Genomic DNA, 14,215 nt, shown 5'->3' with positions numbered 1-14,215 from the left:
AAACAAATTAAAAATTGAATAATAGATGTACAGCTGCATGAAAAAACAACCAAACAAAAGAAATCATTATAGCAATCGCTACTGGGCCATTCAATACAGGGAACAAGTTAAGGACAAGGCTCCATTTTGTCCATAAACAGTTTTAATTTCTATATTTTTGCTCTTTTTCATTAAAATCGGTGGATTTCATGGTTTATATACAAGAAGTCATTTTAAATCAGCTCTGGCCATCATTATGCTTCCAATAGTGGTCCTCTCAAAACCGCAGTAAAATAGCCCCTCTGTTCTACCTTTTGTCAATCCTTAATGGACATGATTATTCATTGCAAATTCATGATTTATTGTGTGTCTGCAAAGACATAAAGCTCACTTTTTGTGCGTTCTAGGGTCATTTTTTTTTTCTTACCTATGTTTCCCCACTGTACACATTTTTTTTTTGCCCTTGTGACCCATGTCGCCTGGAACAATGCAGCAACATTAGATGTGACTGCATAACAGTAAAATGAAGATAGCATACACTGTAGAACAAGAGCATGTTACTTACATTAGCATCCTCTTGTTTTGCCATCACATCGAAACTAATGAAGAAGAGCAACATACGGTAACAGCTCAACACATGGAAGTGATTTAATCCCGTAATGAATACTGTTATCATACAGTGTATCAAATTTTCTAGGTATTACATCAAACATTTCCCTGAGCTAAGGAAACTTAGAGAATTGTAGTTCATATTCTTGGAAGAGTTCAAGGCAAGAAAGGAAACTGATGAGGGAATGTGTGATGCACCTTCCATTTGATTATTTTCCAGACAAAGATGTGGCTACACACAGGAAGAATTGATGTATCTGGTCACTCGTGATCTTTCTTTTTTCTCCAAAATTCAGTCTTCAAGGCTGATCAGCGTCAGGCAAGCATCAACTGGATGTTTCCTCCTTGTTTTTGGAGCAGTGTTCGTGGCGGTACGTCATGTAATTTTCACGGTCTTTGACATATCCAAACTTGCCGTAGAAAGGCATGTTTTCTGTGGTGCACTCCAGCGCAGTCTTGTAGCATCCCATCCGCTGGCTCAGCAATGTCAACGTCTCGACGATCCTTGAATGGAACCAGAAAGAAAACATGATGACTGAATAAGAAGTTTCTTGAGGCAAAAAGGAAAAGACCCATATTCTGATACCACCTGACCATCTTCACTACAAGTAGAGGCTGCACACAGTAGGTGACATACATGTACATTCCCCTTTTACAAAGAAGAAACAAAATTACTGTCAACCTTGCTGATCTACCTTCTGATCTTCCTTTACGATCTCAAGAATATCATCAAGGAGTTTGAAGTTTCCACTGCTGTCAAGCCCCATAAAACCAGAAGAAGCCTACTGGTCAACCCAAAAGACAAACGGAAAGTAGACGACGTAGCAGGAGTTGTATTATATGAGATTCCCTGCAATGTAAAGCTACATACATTGGGGAGACAGGCAGACAATTTGGTATAAGAAGAGGCGAGCATGAGGATGAAGTTAGAAACATCAGCCAAATCCCTTACACTCGATCTAGAAAATAATCGGCAGACAATATCATTCACAAATCAGCCGTGGGGGATCAAGTTGCTATCAATAACCATTCCATCCAATGGAACAAGAGCCATATTCTTACAAGAGAAGATCATCACCCATCAAGATGGATAAGGGAGGCAATTCACATCAGGAAACCCCTAACACAATGAACAGAAACTCGGGCCAATATATCCTTTCGCATTTATATGATACCATTCTCTCACATCCAGCGTCACACCGCCATCTACGACACAGTCTGAAGAAGCCACCAGTTGGAGGTGAAAGTACTCACTAAGGTACAAAATAATTTTCATGATTGTGAAACAAACAAGAAAACATATTTCTATGAAATCACCAATCGGATGAACCTCATTGGGGGTATGAAATTAATTTCAATATACTGTACAGTGGAAACTCGATATAACGAGATGGTCGGGACCGAGTCGTTTTCCTCGTTATAGCCGATATCTCGTTATATCAGTAGGTATAAAATAAAGCATAACATAAAGACATTAATTTGCACATGTGGGACTACCCATCATATTTCAATCAATACTGATAACTTGATATTGCGTGTGAGGGAATTACTCACCTTTAAGGGTAAGAAGATGTTTTTCGCCAATGAAATCCAATATCAAGAATGTGTTTCTTATTAATTGTAGGTTTTTGAATTTGTAAATTTATATAGCTTGCGATTGTGTCAAGATCGTCTGTGGATTGGTACACGTGTATGAGGTTATGGTATGGGTGTGTGTTGTGTGGAAAGATTGAATTATGGTCTGCACAGTGCTGTGTGTGTATGTGACACATTCTGTATGTACTGTACATAATGACTGCGTGTGTGTGAAGATGGGGATTTCCCTACGTAGAAAACCAATCACAGCATCAGATTGCCTCACACCTGCTAAACGTCATGATGATGTCATGTGTACATATGGCCGTCCCACCACATTTTCTGCATGTATCAGTGTGTGCGCACACACACACTTACAGGTACAACAGTGCTAGCTGGAGTGCACTGAAAGAAATAATTATGTGTGTACAAGACAATTTTCGGCGCATCAAGCTTTACAATCTCGGAAGATGATAGCACAGGCGACCTAAAGCTTTACCGAAGACATTTTGCTTTACCTCGTTATAACAGGTTTGATTGGCTATGTTTTTCTTTGTTTGGAAGTCACAAAATTTATCTCGTTATAGCAGTTATTTCGTTATAGCCGATCTCGCTATAAGAGTAGCATTTTACATAGACTTGTGTGGAAGGGAAATTGGGACCGGGAAAATTTCCTCGTAATAGCCGATATCTCGTTATAGCAGTGTTCGTTATACCGAGTTTCCCCTGTACTAGAATTCCACATCTTGGACAGGATGTATCATAATGAAAACAAGGAAAAGTAGAAATTACGCGGTGCGTAAAATATGTCCCCGCCGCAAGTAGCATTTAGTAGCAAAATGTACAATATCGGTAAAAAATCAAGGTCAAAGGTCAAAGAAGTCAAAGGTCAAAATTCTGTGTAGAAGTTTTGAAGCCCTCACCTAGTGCCATCACAAAAAGCAAACGGAATCGAAATCGGGCTAGAAATGGCAAAGGAGTAGCATTTTGTAGCCAATGTACAATATAGGTCAAAAATCAAGGTCAAAGGTCAAAGAAGTCAAAGGTCAAAATTCTGTGTACAAGTTTTGAAGCCCTCACCTAGTGCCATCACAAAAAGCAAACGGAATCGAAATCGGGGTTAGAATGGCGAAGGAGTAGCATTTTGTAGCCAATGTACAATATAGGTCAAAAATCAAGGTCAAAGGTCAAAGAAGTCAAAGGTCAAAATTCTGTGTAGAAGTTTTGAAGCCCTCACCTAGTGCCATCACATAAAGCAAACGGAATCGAAATCGGGTTAGAAATGGCAAAGGAGGAGCATTTTGTAGCCAATGTACAATATAGGTCAAAAATCAAGGTCAAAGGTCAAAGAAGTCAAGGGTCAAAATTCTGTGTAGAAGTTTTGAAGCCCTCACCTACAGACTGTAGTGCCATCACATAAAGCAAACGGAAATGAAATTGGGTTAGAAATGGCAAAGGAGTAGCATTTTGTAGCAAAATGTACAATATAGGTCAAAAATCAAGGTCAAAGGTCAAAGAAGTCAAAGGTCAAAATTCTGTGTAGAAGTTTTGAAGCCCTCACCTAGTGCCATCACATAAAGCAAACGGAATCGAAATCTGGTTAGAAATGGCGAAGGAGTAGCATTTTGTAGCCAATGTACAATATAGGTCAAAAATCAAGGTCAAAGGTCAAAGAAGTCAAAGGTCAAAATTCTGTGTAGAAGTTTTGAAGCCCTCACCTAGTGCCATCACATAAAGCAAACGGAATCGAAATCGGGTTAGAAATGGCGAAGAAGTAGCATTTTGAAGCAAAATGTACAATATAGGTCAAAGGTCAAGGTCAAAGGTCACAACTGAAATTCTGTGTAGAAGTTTCAAAGCTCCCATGTAGTGCTATCATATAAAGCAAACAGAATCAAAATTGGCTCATAAATGACAGAGAAGTAGCAAATTGAAGATTTTGATCACACACGGACGCACAGACAGACAGACGGACGGACGGACAGACAGACGGACACACGGACACACACACGTACGGAGCCCGTTTCATAGTCCCCTGCTCGAACTCGTTCGGCGGGGACAACAAACTCAGAAATGGAAATAAGTTTGTCATGACAGAAGTCACGGAAGCAACTGTCTTCCGAACAACAGTCAAAGTAAAAGTTAAGAAAGAAGCATGTATAGAAAAACAAACTTTCATACTCACAATTTTCCAAGTTGTTTCCCTCTGTATTCCTCTTTGACCACAATCTCATCTAGTCTTCCTTTCTGCAATGGAAAATACAATCTTTTTAACCAACAGATTAAATATTGCTGCATATTCATGATCACTCTCAGGAATTGTATTCAAAAGTATTATTTTATTTACTCACAGAAAAAAAAGCAATGAATCATTTTATTATTTTTTCAGTGTTTCTTACTGGTAAAATTGATAACCATAAGTCTAGTCATGGGTCAGTGAAAGTTCGTCAATTCTTTGAAAACTTTTCAATTTATGCTAAAGGTCCCACTATGCCTGTCCAGGTTTTCCTTCATTCCTGTTTGTTGCCCAGCTTACCTTGGAGCACAGGTGGATGAATTTGAAATCAATTCCCAGGGTCCCACATGCCACAATCTGCTGCAGGCTGGTGTCTTCGATGACAATGATGAAGTATGAGTTTGGACAGGCTTTGAAGGCACGGAATTGCTCTGAGCAGTGCATAACATGGGTTCGAAAAAAAAAAACAAAAACAAACAAAATTAGTTCCTAGGGTGATAAACCAATAACTGAGTGCTTGGACAGTGTGTCCAATAGTTCTCTGAACACATAATTATTCAATTGTATCGTTCACCTGCATGGGTGACTACTGTTTTCATATACTGTATTACTCTATAAATTATAGAATTATCAAAATTACATACTTTATATACGGAACTCTATATACAAACTTCAGCTTTTAAAAGTAAAAGTAAATTGATACATAGATAAATGAAAACATTGATTTGACATTCCCCACATATCCCAACTTGATGCACCCTATTTTGACTATAAATTCATACTCTTCGTGAGGATGATGGTGATGAGTTTTAACCATAGCATCATAATACAAGTAGCTGCTGCACAAAATGCCATTACTAGTACTTTAAAGAAAAATCAACGTCCAAAGAATAAATATTTGGTAACACAGGATGTGTCAGTTAAAGTTACATTCACAAAATTCATTGCAACAAGATAATCAAGAGTTAATTCTGTGTACAGGGCTTTTATACTGCTACATCACAATTATTCTACTTTCATTGTTTGTTTGCTTACATTTTCCCCTTCTAAGGAGGTAAAGAAATGGAATAAGCAGGAATGACAGTCTGTGAAACATTGCTTATAATGACAATGAAACCAAAAGAATAAAAGCACAATATAAATGTAATGCCATTTTGCAAACAAACCTCCTCATAATCAAAATAAATATTTTCACTTGGCCAGACAAACAAACCTTCAAACATCTCCCTTGGAATATTGCCAACTTTGGTTAATTGAGCCAACAGCTGGAGATATCCTGAACATCAAAGAACAAACAGAAAGGAAAGGATGCATTCTAAATGTATAAACTTTACCGCAGAGCACTCTCAATCAGTGTTTTAATGTGCACAGCATACCTACATACAGAAGCCCCGTTTTAGCAGAGCCTTTCAAACTAGTTACCTCGGCAACATCTGGGTAATGTCAGGGTAATCTTTTTTCACCCTGCCTGTAAAAACAGTCCCCGCAAAATGTTGCTCGGATGCTGTCCCGGTAACTTTTGCCAAATTCTACACTCTCAGCATTACCCTGACATTACCGCGACACTACCCTGGCAACCCTTCTATTAGCATGCAACTGCAGTATAAACATTCCCTGACCCTAACCTTAACACTCAACCCTCATGAACAACATTGCGGACAGAGAATGATTGACACGCCACGCATCGATCATGTGCATGGATCATAACCACTGATCTCTAAAATGTACTGTAGTTGAGATCAGTGATTGTATGTGCATAATCTAGAACAATAGACGGCGCTGACCAGTAGGTATGGTAGACACATCAGTGGACACACCCCCTTTGTGGAAACCTACATGGGTAAGGCATTTGGTGTGTGTCTGTTGAAACAGTACCCCTCACTCTCTCCTTCGGTTTTACTGGTTTTTAAGACAAATTTTGTTCTCTGGACGTCGCAACTTTGCCGAGGTAAAGGCCTCTTAAAACAGGGTTTGAAAGTTAACTTATTGGCTATAACAAAAAAATGTACCTTACAAAGTGACTGAGCAAAAAAAAAAAAAAAAAATGGCGGATATCAGATTGAATTGACTAAAATAATTAACGCAAAATATACAACAATCTCATATAAAGTAGTTGGTTACAACAAAGCACCCCTTGCATCCTCTTAATGATACACAACAAGGAAATTCAAGAACTTTAAACCAACCCCCCTCCCCATTACATGATCAATTCTCACATGAGAGGTATTATACAAGTATGTCTATATACGTGACAGAATAAACTATCCCCCTTGTTCCTTACCCTTGTCATAGTCTGACATGTAGAGCGGCCTCATCAGTAAAGACTCTCCTGGATTCTGAGGGGTGATTGGTGGATTGAAGGAAACTTTGCTGAGATCTGTAAACTGGGCTTTAAGTTCCTCCAACACTTGTGGGTCAAACATTGGGGCGTCATCTGCGTGGTTCTACAAAAGGAAAAATAGATAAATTGCATTGCAGAAAACAAAAACGCATGGTCAATTTTCATTATAAACTGGGTTTATACTGTGAGGGTATTGAGGAACAGGACTTATCTTGAATACTTGGTCTCACATTTACTTAAACAGTAAAACGTACAACTTGCAGTACAAAAGCTTTCTTTTAATCTGACAGAAATAAAAAAAAGCTTTCATATATAACAAGCACATATCTATCAGAACATACTGTATCTGAGATAAACTAGATAAAATAAAGTATATGTGTGTGTCCATCTGTCTATCCATGCATGAATGAGCATGCTTGTATGAAATTACCGGATACATGGTTTTTGGGGGGTTTTTTAATGAAAAGTACACATCCCCTCCTGATCATGCGGATACCCCCTGCATGCTGAAAGAGGCAAGTCAAATGCTTTTTCATTATGAAAGAAATATAAAAGTATCGGCACCCACAACAAGGTTCGACCTCCCATGCCAAGGTTCGACCATGCGTAAAAGCATATAGGTTTCTACATGTAGCAGGCAGTCAAATTTTGGACGACATTATGGACTTTTATATCGCTTGTCTATGTGAGACATCGCAAAATGTTGCAGTCTTCTCATCCAGCAATGGTGGCACCAAAACTTTAAAAACTCAAAACTTTTGAACGAATTGTCCAATTTTCCTCAAACTTCACGAATAATAAATGTGCGCTACTAATATTGTTACATCCATTCAACCCATATTCTGTAATCTCGACTGTACAATAGACAAATGTACATTTGGGTTTCATTTTCCTTATGAGTGACCTAATTCAATTTAATTGGAAGTATTAAAGCATATACTAATAAGCTGAACACTTGCACTTCATGTAATTTTAGTGTGATTAAAATATCAAAAGTCAAGTGAATGCACACACATTGAACAGTATTTTGTTCAACTTTGCCTCAGTTTGGTGCATCAGAACTTGACATACTACTAGCATTTATGCTGCATTTACACCATGTTCCTAGTGGCCATGGCAGCCCCGGCCCCCTTTGCCTGAAATGCAGTGCGCTGTGGGTAGATGAGACATTCTCCTGTTTTTCCCCTTCGTAATCTAGACTAGTCTTGGTCGTTCCAGCCCTCGCCCCCGTGAACATAGCTCTATATTAGACGCTATTCTCAATTCTCACGGCATCTGATCAGGCTAGACAATCGATATTTTCTGTCGCATCCCCCTATTATGGCCCTACGTTACGGACCACCTCCAGTTTGTCTTTAATACGGTCCATTACAGTGTACGTGCCACCATGTTTTGTAGCGTTGACCCCGTTTTATCATGGCATACAAAATTCCTCATTAGCACTGGGACTGCCGTACGTGGCAAATTTTTTGACATTTTAAAAATCTGACATGGCCACGCCCACGGCATCCACGGTAATCACCGCCTGCCACCCCACGTTTGACAATCCCGTCTCACCGCGTCGTTTCACGTCCATCCCGTTTTTGCCACAGTGGCCTGAAACGTCTGAATTTCGAATGTTTGCAGATGATTGTCTCCTTTACCGACACATTAGCTCACAGACGGATGCAGACAGACTCCAAGAAGACCTTACCAACATCCAAGGGTGGGAAACCAAGTGGCAGATGTCCCTCAATCCATCCAAGTGTGAAGTCCTGAGAGTGACCAACAAGGTGAAAAATGTCATCCATTCTTCTTATTCTCTTCATGGAGTCAAGCTTCCAGTTGTGGACAATGCTAAGTACCTTGGAGTACATATCAACTCAAAGCTAAGCTGGAAGACACATATACATTGTAGACAACACATGTAAAAAGGCCAACAGCACACGAGGATTCCTCCAGAGAAACCTACATGGCTGCCCCAAGAAAATAAAAGAACAAGCCTATGTGACATATGTCCGCCCTATCCTTGAATATGCATCAACAGCCTGGGATCCTCACTGCCAAGACCAAATCAGGAAGCTTGAAATGGTTCAAAGACGTGCCGCTAGGTTTACTCTGGGAGACTTTCACCCTCGACACAGTGTCAGTGAAATGCTACACTCCTTGAAATGGCAATCTCTTGCAGAAAGAAGGGCCCAGCTGAAAGTCATCATGCTGTTCCGCATCTTACATCAACTGATTGCTATTCCACCTGAACCACCCTACATCTACCCGGTAACACGATCATCTGGACGAAGACCTACTCAATATCGACAACAATTCTGCAGGACCTCTGGCTTTCAAAACTCCTTCTTCCCAAGTGTCATACTCTTCTGGAACCAGCTCCCAACCAGTGTGACAGCTGCTTCTTCCCTCGAACAGTTTAGGAGGCAGCTGGTCGGGGTGACACTGCGTCAAATCTAGTTGGAAGAGGAGCTAATTTTACTTGCACAAAGAGCACTTTTTACTTTTTATAGTGTATATTATATCAATTGTAACAACAAAAAAAAAGCATCAAACAATGCAGCGTGGCACACTAGTTTCAGCACTGCACAAAGTACGAAAATACTCTTTCCAGAGGTCAGTACTTCACCCGGAAGAAGAAGAAGAAGGAGCTGCTGTGGTTGCCAGGAACATGGTGTAAACGCAGCTTTACTGTATTAACTACACTAGAGCTCAACCCCATTCCCTCCCTCACGTCACCTCACCATCATTCATGATCATGCATCAACATCCCACACTATTCACAGCAATTGCAATTCGATTCTCGCTACCACTACCAGATTTCCCTGAGGCTGAAGAAAAGTTGAATAGATTAATCATATAAGTGTTGCTGTGGGCTGTGTGCTTACATTAAAATGGCGGCACAGAATACAATCAACTTACTTCCATTTTCTTTGAAGATAGGGGAGCCGGGAGTTAAGTTGTCCAGGATCAACTACAAACATAGATCTAACGCTACAGCTGTGCGACCGGCGTCTGTCCCTAGTCACGCAGAGTTAACGACAGCTGTAGCCCAAAGACGTGGACGTGTAACGTTTACACTTTACAAGCTCAACCCACAGCACAGCCACAGGCACTCGTGCTTGTTTGTGTACGTGGAATTGTATGAGTAATTTTAACCTGAAAATAATTTTAAATTTTTTCTATAACACCTCAAAAATCATGAAAATCTTATACTTTTAAAAATATTTATTATTTTTATTGAGATTAAAAAGGTTTGACTTAACTTAAGATTGGCTACACATCTGGATCAGAAAGTACTAGAGCATGTACGAGCCAGTGCATTGAGTGCACGGAGATATCAACATGGCGGCGCCCATGGACCTACTGTGTACCTAACCAGTGCAGTATGGACCTACTGTATGTAGAAGCATAAGCAAATGGAACAAGTATGGGGCAAGTTCATATCATCCTCTATTGTAATTCTAAATGGTGACTATCTATTCTAATACTCGGCACACTGCACCGGCGGGTCTCCGGTCTATTGAATGTTGGGTTATTTGACTTGCTAGTTGTAGATAGCTGTTACCGCGCATCCCGCGCGCGATCCCGTTCTACTTCTAGCTCGTGAATTTCGTGTAACGTTTCATAGTGTAGTGCTACGGGTACGGTGCGGCGCAGTGAGTGGTGAGCCCGCGCCGCCGCGTTCAGCATACTCCCCTCTCTGCCCTAAGCTGCCTCGAGCCATGCCAGCTCCCGCCGTGCGCGAGCGATGGGGTGTTCGACCCCCTTCGACGGGGCGGGCAGACTTTAGCGTGTTGAAAGCCAGGCCAACTGGCAACACACATGGCAGCAACGCACGTATGACCAAGGTATGACGTAAAATGCATCTTTCTCACAGGCGCGGCGCAGGCAGGCCCACTCTAAAGTCAACTAAATTTAAATTACTTTGTTCAAGTCAAAGTTTGCTTGCCTAATCATGATGATCATGAAACGGTTATCATGCACATGGTTATCACACTGCACTGCACAGAGAGTGAATGACAGAACTTCGCTGAGTGCTGAGAAAGCAAGGACTCGACTCTAACCGTCTAAACTCTTAAGCAATCGCTTAAGCATAAGCTTTAAGCTAAGCTAGGAAAGTTCGAGAGTTTCATACTTATCATCATGTAAATTTAGTCTACTTACTGTCTAGATAATTTTCTCAATGTCTTTGTGAGGGCATACTCGCATAGGCAAGTACTAGTATCTAAATTAAAGGAGTGTAAATTGAAATTTACCATTGTGGTGATTATTGTTAGCTTTCTTTATTTAGTCTAGACTCAGAGTCTATACCATTAATCCGTGTTTTGACCACAACCTACAATTGTATCGATTTCTAATCGTGGTACTTGGTACAGTTGTACATGGTAGTGATCCTCCAAAAGACCCCAAGCGAAGTTTAAACTGGAGATGGCGGCAGAGGGTGGACTCAATTTGGGAGAATATATTTTGAAACCATGGTCTTAAAAGTAGCTGTAGCTGAGTTAATGTGAGAGATTACAGTTACACATTGGGGAAGGCTATTCCATGTCCTTGTGGTTTGAGGGAAGAAAGAATTCCAGTACATATCTGTGTTGCTAGTTGGTACCTCGAACTAATTTGAATGCCCCCGTCTACTTCTATCCGGTTTAGGGTAAATATAGTCTGTATGATGTATGTTGATTTCCTTGCCGAGCATCTTGTGAAAACAGGATAGTCGGTGTATTTCCCATATGTGTCAGAGTGAGTTCCATTTGAGCGAACTAAGCAACTGGGTGACACTTGCTTCTTTGTCGTATGTGTTTGTAAACAAAACGAGCAGCCTGTCTTTGAACTTGTTCGATGGAGGAAATATTCTTGTTAGTCCATGGATCCCAAGCAGTAGTACTAGTAGTAGCATTTAATCAAGATGAGGATGAACAAGGGTTAAATATATCCTTTCCTTCACAGATGTTGAACAGTTTGAAAAATTATGTCTGAGGAAGTTTAAAAAAACCGATGCTTTCGTTGTTGCTCGGTGGGTCTGGCTGTTCCAGCACAGATCATTTTGAATATTAATGCCAAGATACTTAACTTGCTTTGACTCTTCGAGGGTGATGCCAAGAATGTTTTATGATGTACATTGTACTGCCTGGAACTCTTTTCCTGGTGACACGCATTGATTCACATTTAGAAGGATTAAATTTCATACCCCAGCGGTGTGACCATTGTACTGTTGTATAAAGTAACACATGGATATATATGTTTGCCCGTGCGGCATATATGCCTGGCCCAAAACCGGCAATTATTTTTTTTTTCTTTATCCTCCTTCGAGGGACTTTATTTCATTTCAGATCTAGAAAAGTTCACAAAAAACATACAGAGAGCAAGATGTATGAATGTAGAAAATAAGGTTACGAACAATTAATTGTCAAAATTATATCAGCACATGAATTTCGATTCCTCTGGTGAAAGTATACTTCAAATATATCCAAGATACTTGCTGAGTGTGACATATACCTAAACATATTAATTTCTGCATCCCAGGCCAATCAAATATAAATTTTGTGATTCAACTTCTGCTCTAATTCGTAAAGTTGCCTTTTCGTGAAGTCAAGTACATGTAGCTTTTTTTAAACCAAAAATTTCAAATTCATAATGAGCTCTGTTCTAAAATCTGTCAATAATGCGTATACTTTCGTTGCTTTTGTGGTATAATTGCTAAGTATATACAATCGAAAATATTGTATATTGGGCAAAAACTAATATCAATTCAACAACATCAAAGATTTATCTCTTACATTGAATCCTGTTAATATCATTCGCTCATTTACAGTGATTTTATGAAAATATGCGCATATAAAATTTGATATTTTTTCCCAATATAACTTGTATCTGGGCAATATAACATAACATGCCAAATCGATTCAGTTTTGCTGCATCTTGTACAAATCATGTCAGACATAATTTTTCATTTCACTAAATTTCTTTAAATGGTGAGATTCTACAGATTCTAATAACTTAAAACTTATTGCTTTTTTTTTTATTATTAGATAATTTTCCAAACTGGAAATCAAACAACACCTTCCAATCAAATTCTTGAGGTATGTAATATTTTTGTCCAAAAGTACAAATTTGTATATCACACTTAACTCAGATTTATTTTCATCCAGCAGTAGCGAATAAAACTGTTTTGTTTTTAAAGCTACCAATTCAATTATATCCCCAGTATTTATATGAAACAATTCTTTATTGAACAAAACATCTCGGGTACATTGCCTGTTACACAAATAATCAAACCACACCTGTGGCAATGCCTTTTTGATTCTTTCATATTGAAACAAATCAATTTGTTTGTTTGAATAAATATTTGAAAGGGTTGTAGAAGCTTGCATTTTTGAGAAACGCCCCTAGTATCTATTTGAGGGTTTTGCGGTGTATTCCAATCTCCCCCACAAATGATCAAATCATTATTTCTATAAAATATTTGTTTTATTTTTGCATTTCTGTGGGACAGTCAGGTTGTCCACACAACAGAGGGCGGCTGTCGCGGAGGTAATTGGTGAGCCAGGCCCACCAGCACAGGCTCCCTTACCTGCAGAGGCAGTTGAGGATGCAGAGACAGCAGTGCCCGATACTTCAACACCGGCACTGGCCACAACCGCGCCTCGGGAACCTCCAAGAACTAAACGGGTGGTCGGGTTCGATACGCATTACCATCTAGACCGGCTCCAGTTGGTGGCCCACCAGCCAGGGATCATGACCACCGGCCGCGGACCCAACCACCCATTTCCAATCACGGGGGCGGTCCTGAACTTCTGCAATCCAGAGCGGTTCCCCCCACCTGGATTTTGAAAATGACCTCATGAGGTCGATGAGGCGTGGTCCCCATTTTAAGGTGGCAGGAGGGATCCATTGAAAAGGCAGCAATCTACACGCCAGCCCAGTGGGATGGATTCCTCAGGCTTCTCTGCAACCCCCGAGTGTCTGCCATAAGTGAGGTTGGTTTCGACTTCTCGGCACTAAAACATCTCTGGTGCCCTCAGGAGGAGTTGTTTAACCGTATTCTTTCACTGGGGACCTTGGGGCGTATCCTCGTCATGTACCTTCGAGGTGCCGCAGCAGACCTGTGTGGCAGCACTGTAAACCGGCTGGCCATCCGGCTCCTAAAGAAGAAGTATCTCGCTCACCAGCGAGTTCATCTACACTCCTTTAGTGGGGATGCCGGTATGGTTCGGGCCTGGGTAGCTGCCTTCCCTCACTGCTATTTCGGGGTCTTGGGGCTGATTCAGTCCTTCAACCGAGACCAACTCCAATCAGTGAGGGAAATCCACCTTACCCGGCTGCTGCTAGAGACCGACTCCCCGCATCTCAAGCTGCACGCGGAGTGTCAGTACAACACTCCCGTGTATCTGGGGGATGTGGGGCAGCACATGGCCAGGGTTCGGGGGATGGCTCTGCCTGATGTCATGCAGACCACCTATGCAAACGCTGTACATTTGTATGCTTAG

At 40.6% G+C, this 14,215-nt stretch overlaps 2 protein-coding genes across 2 annotated transcripts; one reads left to right on the top strand and one right to left on the bottom strand.

Moving 5' to 3' along the window:
* Window positions 1-914: 914 nt before the first annotated feature.
* LOC139734093 (glucosamine 6-phosphate N-acetyltransferase-like) lies at window positions 915-9,690 on the bottom strand. The gene is made up of 6 exons (XM_071644907.1): window positions 9,648-9,690; window positions 6,681-6,843; window positions 5,613-5,675; window positions 4,700-4,830; window positions 4,349-4,410; window positions 915-1,092 (listed from the first exon to the last, which is right to left on the bottom strand). The coding sequence occupies exons 1-6, from the start codon at window positions 9,651-9,653 to the stop codon at window positions 915-917; spliced, it is 603 nt and encodes a 200-aa protein (XP_071501008.1). The 5' UTR covers window positions 9,654-9,690.
* Window positions 9,691-10,450: 760 nt separating this feature from the next.
* Window positions 10,451-14,215, top strand: LOC139734104 (uncharacterized metal-dependent hydrolase YcfH-like). The gene is made up of 3 exons (XM_071644918.1): window positions 10,451-10,565; window positions 13,222-13,537; window positions 13,603-14,215. The coding sequence occupies exons 1-3, from the start codon at window positions 10,451-10,453 to the stop codon at window positions 14,213-14,215; spliced, it is 1,044 nt and encodes a 347-aa protein (XP_071501019.1).

The sequence above is a fragment of the Diadema antillarum genome, unplaced genomic scaffold (genome assembly GCF_040938485.1).
Source record: "Diadema antillarum isolate AM-2024a unplaced genomic scaffold, OU_Dant_1.0 seq00000510_RagTag, whole genome shotgun sequence".
NCBI lineage: Eukaryota > Metazoa > Echinodermata > Echinoidea > Diadematoida > Diadematidae > Diadema > Diadema antillarum.
This window is presented reverse-complemented; position numbering and strand designations above follow the sequence as displayed.

Excerpts from the sequence above, each read along its gene's own strand:
- LOC139734104 (XM_071644918.1), top strand. The coding sequence starts at position 10,451 with ATGCCAGCTCCCGCCGTGCGCGAGCGATGGGGTGTTCGACCCCCTTCG. Across the intron at positions 10,566-13,221 it reads CACACATGGCAGCAACGCAC|TCAGGTTGTCCACACAACAG; the intron begins GTATGACCAAGG and ends TCTGTGGGACAG. Across the intron at positions 13,538-13,602 it reads AACTTCTGCAATCCAGAGCG|GTGGCAGGAGGGATCCATTG; the intron begins GTTCCCCCCACC and ends CCCCATTTTAAG.
- LOC139734093 (XM_071644907.1), bottom strand. Across the intron at positions 5,676-6,680 it reads CATGTCAGACTATGACAAGG|GATATCTCCAGCTGTTGGCT; the intron begins GTAAGGAACAAG and ends TTTGATGTTCAG. Across the intron at positions 1,093-4,348 it reads GGGAAACAACTTGGAAAATT|GATCGTCGAGACGTTGACAT; the intron begins GTGAGTATGAAA and ends GTTCCATTCAAG.